This window comes from Carlito syrichta, unplaced genomic scaffold, assembly GCF_000164805.1.
Source record: "Carlito syrichta isolate Samal-C Ts95f unplaced genomic scaffold, Tarsius_syrichta-2.0.1 Scaffold135627, whole genome shotgun sequence".
NCBI classification, from domain to species: domain Eukaryota; kingdom Metazoa; phylum Chordata; class Mammalia; order Primates; family Tarsiidae; genus Carlito; species Carlito syrichta.
The window spans coordinates 90,624-97,078 of NW_007079723.1; the positions used below are offsets into that span (position 1 = coordinate 90,624).

The 6,455-nt window shown below is 51.0% G+C and overlaps 1 protein-coding gene across 1 annotated transcript in view; it reads left to right on the forward strand.

Annotated features, from left to right (window-relative positions):
* The window catches only part of IGSF3 (immunoglobulin superfamily member 3), a 104,306-nt gene that overhangs the window by 90,422 nt on the left and 7,429 nt on the right, over positions 1-6,455 (forward strand). Inside the window, exon 8 of the mRNA XM_021708249.1 lies at positions 3,297-3,710. Within this exon, the coding sequence (XP_021563924.1) occupies positions 3,297-3,710 (414 nt within the window). The remainder of the gene's footprint in view (positions 1-3,296; positions 3,711-6,455) is intronic.

Genomic DNA, 6,455 nt, shown 5'->3' on the forward strand with positions numbered 1-6,455 from the left:
CGATGCTGGCGGCAGACTCACAGACTCTGCTTTTACGGACACCTCTTCGCCAAGGAGTGGCCTGGGAGGACCGCTGCGGCTGGCGGTGCGTCGCAAGGCAGCATCCGTGGCAGCTTCCGAATCGCTTTCTGGGTTGGCCGTGTCTCCCCAGGTCTCCGGCCACCCTTGCTCCCACCCAGAACTCCCACCTCAAGGCATCTTCCGGTTTCCTTCCCCTCCCTCCTTCCTCCCCTCCCCTCCCTCCTCAGGTAAGCCCTTTCTGTCTCCACGCTGAAGCACCCCGACCCTCTTAGCCCCTGGGGTGCAGCCCGTAGTCAGACAGGCGGTGTCCTGCCTCTGCCAGCCCTTCCAGGGAGAGAGAGCCACTCACAAGCCGAGCTCCACCTTCCCGTGATTCGGTTTCTGGATCTGCCTCGGGCACAGCCCAGATAGATTTGGGTCCTTTCTTTTCAAGTGCACAGTGGCCGTGCACCTCTCAGCGCCCCCTTTCCCTTGCTACGGCTTCTCTTTACGGAGCGTGGCCTTGGGGCCCGCTCATCCCTCCTTCCTACCCGCCCTCCCACTGGCTGTTGTCACTGGCTGTCCTTTCTGATGGGCTGTGGGCGTGCTGTGTTGCAACCCCCGGTCTCTGCCTAGGCTTTGGCTCGTGCTGTCCTCTCTGCCTGGAATGTGCCTCTCCTGCTGCTTCTCTCCTGTCTTTATCCAAACCATCCCCGAGACGCCACTCAGCATCACCTCCAGGAAGCATGCCCTGATTTCGCTCATATCGGCAGGGGTCCCTGTAAAACAGGCAGTGTAATAATTGTTTGCATTTCTCTGCACTACACTGTAAGCACTTTGTCGACAGGGCCATGTCTTACATTTTCAGCCACTGCCATGGCACCCTAATAAATGCTGGCTGAATAAGAAATCAAAGGTTGCTTTCCTTGATTACCCCAGAGCCTTGGTTCTCCTGGTTCTCTGAGCCCGGAACAGGTTAACCTGGAGCTGGTTTATCTCGCTTTTCCTCAGAAGGGCATTTTGACTTCACTATGGCTCCCTTGTCACGTTGTAGCTTCTTTCCCCGTCCCCTTTACAGCACACATCACCACTGGCATTCTGATTTCTTACTTATACATATGTAAGTAATTACGAAGTACTTATTCATATTTATGCTTACAGTCCATGTATTCAGTTCCTGTGTATTTCTTATTCATTATTTCTACTGTATATTCAGATGCATGGATGTCGGTCATCATTCTCTTCCCTTAGAACTGAAGCTTCTTGGGTGAGCACAGGGTCTTGGGCTTCTTGGGCCTGTCTCCCGGGAGGCCCCCATAAATGTTGGCCAGCCAGTGGGACCAGCAACAGAACCCCCGGTGTGTGGCATGGCCCCTGCTGAGTGCAGGGGGCTGTTCCCCTCCTCTTTTGAGGACGCCGGATTTCCAAGGACCCTCAGTGCATTCTCTACTAACCCCGCTGCTGGGGCCCCAGTCAGGAAGCTCTGGTTTGAAGTGGCTCCTGTTGGCATTTCCAGTGATCTGTGTCTGACTTCAGGCCAGTCCCTGGGGCTTTTGAAAGCTGGAGGTTGTCATGAGGCTCCCGGTGTTCTTTCAGTTCCTGTTTTTCGTGCTGTTTTCAGTTCTGATTCGTTTCTCTACTTGGAGAATGTGGCCGCCCCCGCCTTTCTGAGTTTCCTCTCTACTCATCGCCTTCCTTTCTCTTTCCTCATTTGTACTGAAACCAAGAGTTGAGGGAATCCCCCCCACCCCCCACACTACTGTCAAGCTGAGCGGGACACTGCAAGACCTCGGGGAGGGCGCCCGTCGACACCTTTAGTGAAATCTCTGTTGTGGCCGACATTCACACCATAAACAGAAAACTCACAGGACACTGATTCTAATAGCTTTCCCCTTTTCAGGTGAGATCTTTGCTTTGTATCCGTTTCTGTCTTTTCTGGTTTTGTTTTTTTTTTTTTCTGCCTCTAGTTTTACTCTTTGCTTTTCCTGATATGAAAGCATACACTCACAGAGCTTTTGAAAAATACAAAAACAAAAAGCAGACACAACAAAGAAAAGAATAATCTTTCATCCCAGAGATGTATTTGAACGGGGGAAGCTGGTTGTTTAGAATATATTTTCTGGTATTTTTCTTATTTGTTTGACCTTTTAATTACAGGCATAATCAGGAGCATTGTCAAACATTCAGAGGGTGCTAAAGTATAGAAAGTAAAGACCGAGAGTGCCGGTCTCCCTTCCTCAGATGTCACTCAGAAGGATTGTCCCCGAAGTGCTGTTCATTTACAGTGTCAGAGCTCTTAGACCCCTCAGGTCCAGATAGACTCACTGGGGCCCTCTGTAAAGTGACAGGCATGCCATCAGGGCACACCATCATGAATGACACCTGGAGGAGAATCTGGCTGGCCAAGTTTTCAGACCACTTAGAGCCATCAGAATCAATGTTTTCTTTACTGATGGCAGGTCAGTTCTGTTCCCACCTTGAGAGTGGACCCAGGCCGGGCTCGGTGGCTCAGCCTGTCATCCCAGCACTTTGGGAGGCCGAGGTGAGTGGATTGCCTGAGTCCAGGGGTTCGAGACCTGCCCAGGCAACTTGGCGAGACCTCGTCTCTACAATAAATCAAAAATTAGCTGGGCATGGTAGCGCGCGCCTGTAGTTCCAGCTACCTGGAAGGCTGAGGCGGAAGGATCGCCAGAGCCCAGCAGGTCGAGGCTGCGGTGGCTGGGAGCAGCCACTGCCCTCCAGTCTGGGCAACAGAGTGAGACTCCAACTCAAAAGAGAGTAGACCCATGCGGGTCTTTAATAAGGAAAGTAGGAACTGCAACTCTTTGGGCAAGCGCGCGGACATGATCAGCTAGGTTTCCTCTGCTGGTCTTTTGTGGTTGACAGACCAGCATGTCAGTGTTAAGAGTCTGCTGCTGCTTTGAGGGGCATCCTCCCCATGCCCGGCCCTGTCACCTCCCAGCCATTCTCCTCACAGTCTACACCTCGTGGTCTCTTGTCCCTGGATGTGCCATCTTTGACAGCTCGCGCTTGTCCTTCCCTGAGCATCAGAACCGGTGAAGGCTATGATCTGAGTTGGCTCTAACTGTGCACTCAGCTCTTTGAAACCCTGGTGCTCCAGACACATGATCAAGGAACTCGGGACATTCCGGGCACCATGTCTGAGACACGTTTCTGCTGACTGAAACTGGGCGGCTGTCCTTCCGCATTTGGAAGGCGCCCGTTCCCCTTCCCTGGGAAAGGGTGTGTGCGCATTGCTCGTTGTCTTATGGCGGCTGACATCTCTTTCCTTACCGTTCCAGACAGCCGCCTGAAGCTCAGCCAGGCCCAGGGGAACCTGTCGGTTCTGGAGACCCGGCAGGTGCAGCTAGAGTGTGTGGTCCTGAACCGCACCAGTGGGGCCTCCCAGCTGATGGTGGAGTGGTTTGTCTGGAAGCCCAACCAGCCCGAGCGGGAGGCCGTGGCCCGCCTGAGCCGCGAGGCCACCTTCCACTACGGAGAGCAGGCGGCCAAGAACAACCTGAAGGGGCGGCTGCATCTGGAAAGCCCTTCACCCGGCGTGTACCGGCTCTTCATCCAGAATGTGGCCGTGCAGGACAGTGGCACCTACAGCTGCCACGTGGAGGAGTGGCTCCCCAGCCCCAGCGGCATGTGGTACAGACGGGCGGAGGACACCGCTGGGCAGACGACCGTGACAGTCACGCGACCCGGTGAGGGCTTCTGTCCCCAAGCCTCTACTCCCCTTGGTGTTTCACCTTTAAGTATACTGTTTTATGTGTTGGATAACATTAATTAATCCGTTATTTGCAGTTAAATATATGAGCACTTACATTATGCATTGGTATTCAACATTGTCTTCATTTTTTCTTCCCTTGAGAATGGAAAGTTGCACATCTGGCTTGCCCTAAGGTGATTTGATTTCTTAATTAGAATAAAATTGGCAATTCATTATTCCCTATCACAGAATATTTCCTTTTCATAGACTACATTCAGGCCCTGCACAGTGGCTCATGCCTGTAATCCCAGCACTTTGGGAGGCTGGGGCAGGAGGGTTGCTTGAGCCCAGGAGGTTGAGACCAGCCCGGGCAACATAGCAAGACCTGTCTCTACAGAAAATAAAAAAATTAGCCAGGTGTGGTAGTGTGTGCCTGGAATCCTAGCGACTTGGGAAGCTGAGGTGGAAGGATCACCTGAACCCAGTGGTTAGCCATGATGGTGCCACTGCACTGCAGCCTGGGTGACAGAGTAAACTCCTAACTCCAGAGAAAAAAGGAATACATTCAGATTTGAACAAGTGGTGGGTATGACAAAAATCTTGAAATCATAGCCTTGTGACTCGGAAGTTAAGCTTGTGTATTTTCTTTTTTTTTTTTTTGAGTTGGAGTCTCACTCTGTTGCCCAGACTGGAGTGCAGTGGCCACTTCTGGCTACCGCAGCCTCGACCTACTGGGCTCCGGCGATCTTTCCATCTCCTTTCGGTCCAAGTAGCTGGAACTACAGGCGCGCGCTACCAACCTGGCTAATTTTTTGATTTGTTGTAGAGATGAGGTCTCACCAAATTGCCCAGGCAGGTCTCGCAATTCACTCACCTCAGCCTCCCAAGGCGTGGGATTACAGGCTGAGACATTGAACCTGGCTAAGCTTGTGTATTTTCAGTGGAAAATAATTTATTTACTTGCTTTAAGTAGAAAACAGTCAAGTAGCCACAACCTTCCCTCTCTCAATGCCTAATATTTATATTGGTATTAGTGACTATTCTGTGTCACCTTTTGTTGTTACACATTTGTACACATAACTAAGCTAAGATGTGCAGGATTCCTGTGTCCTTTGAGCACCACTCATCCATAAGGGCCTGGAGCAGAAATGATTTGTGACTTCCATCAGTACCAATGTGTTACCTTGTGTGGGGAGTGTCCTGACGTTCACATGTGTGGTCTTTGGTACTGCTGGAAGTCTTTGTAATGTCTTCCCGTCTGAGCAGACCAGCTCTTTTTGTTGGTGGAAGATGAGCGCTTCGTGGTATGTTCCCTGCGTCATGGAACATGCTTTAGGGAGGTGCACGCACCCTGTGCTGCAGGAAGGGGACAGTAACGCACGCGCCTGTGATTTGCATAAAAGTTAGAGGGAAAATCACCCCACTTTGAGTTGCTCATATTTTCCTGTGAGCCTTTATTTATTTGTGTATGCATTTTTGCCGTTTGCTTTGCCTAGAAACAGTTGCTTGTCTTTCCTCGAAGGTAAACTTGTAGAGAATGGCAGCTGAGCGCCCTCTCCCTTCCATTGCTGCCCGTTCTGCGGATCGCCACACTGAGGCCTCCGGGTGGCGCGGGCGGAGAGCGACGTGTGTTGAGGACTGGTCGATCCCGGTCGCGGTTCGGAGACTTATGTTCAGTCTTCGCAGTATCCCCAAGTGTAGATTTAATGAGGGAGCCAGAGCCTGGAGAGAATGGCCACCAAGCCAGCAGGGGCAGGCCGGGGGGTCCCACCGGCTTCCCTCCTGCCACACTGCGTGCTCCTAGCTTGGCCCTGAACCTCACTCCTCCGTGCGTCTCCCCTTCAGCCCAGTGAGCCAGCCTGGTCCAGCCTTCCTTCCATCTGCTCATCTGCCTGTCCCTGATGGTGTGGGTTGATCGTGTTAATGACAAAATACTGGAAAACCGAAGACTGTAATTTTGAAAAGTTACGCACAATCTCACTGCCTACAAATATCTACTCCAATAATTCGGTGTCTGTTTTTTGCTCCTTGTCCTTTCTGTCTCTCCCTCTGAATGAGGTCAGGTCTCACTGTTTGATGTGATTGTGTCCCCCCTCGCTCAACATTCTTTGGTGAGCACTTTTCCACGTCCTTGAAGGCATTTCATAACCACCATTTTTACTGGTTTTATACCATTCATTGTGTACTTCGAGTATTTTTTTTCCTGAGGTATGCATTAAACATACAGAAGACCTAAAAAATATAGCTCTAAGAGTTTTATGTTAAGAAAATAACCACCTTCTGTTGCTTAGAGTTGGCCACTGACTATAATCTGGAATACATGAAGTGAAGGACTCCTACCCTCAGGAGGATTGTAGCTGAGTAGATTAGGAGTTGTGTTTGGCTCACAAAACTGGGGAAGAGAGAAACTGCATTCGTCACACACAGACCAGGAATGACTGGCTAAGGTTATAGCCAGGGGAGAAGTTATAATGGCATAATGCAGGAGGAAAGGGCAGATAGAAACATCTCTCTGTGGCTTGGACTTGGAAAAGGAAAGTGTTAAAATCTGAACAAGAAGCAGGATTAGCCTCTTTTAGGAGTCAGAAGCAAGGAACCAAACTGGTTGATATGTGTGCTAAGGGGGCAGGGGGAGGTTGTGGGAAGGTGGGAATTAATTTCACTTTAAAAAGTTGTGTTAAGCCCGGCTCGGTGGCTCAGCCTGTCATCCCGCGCCTTGGGAGGCTGAGGTGAGTGGATT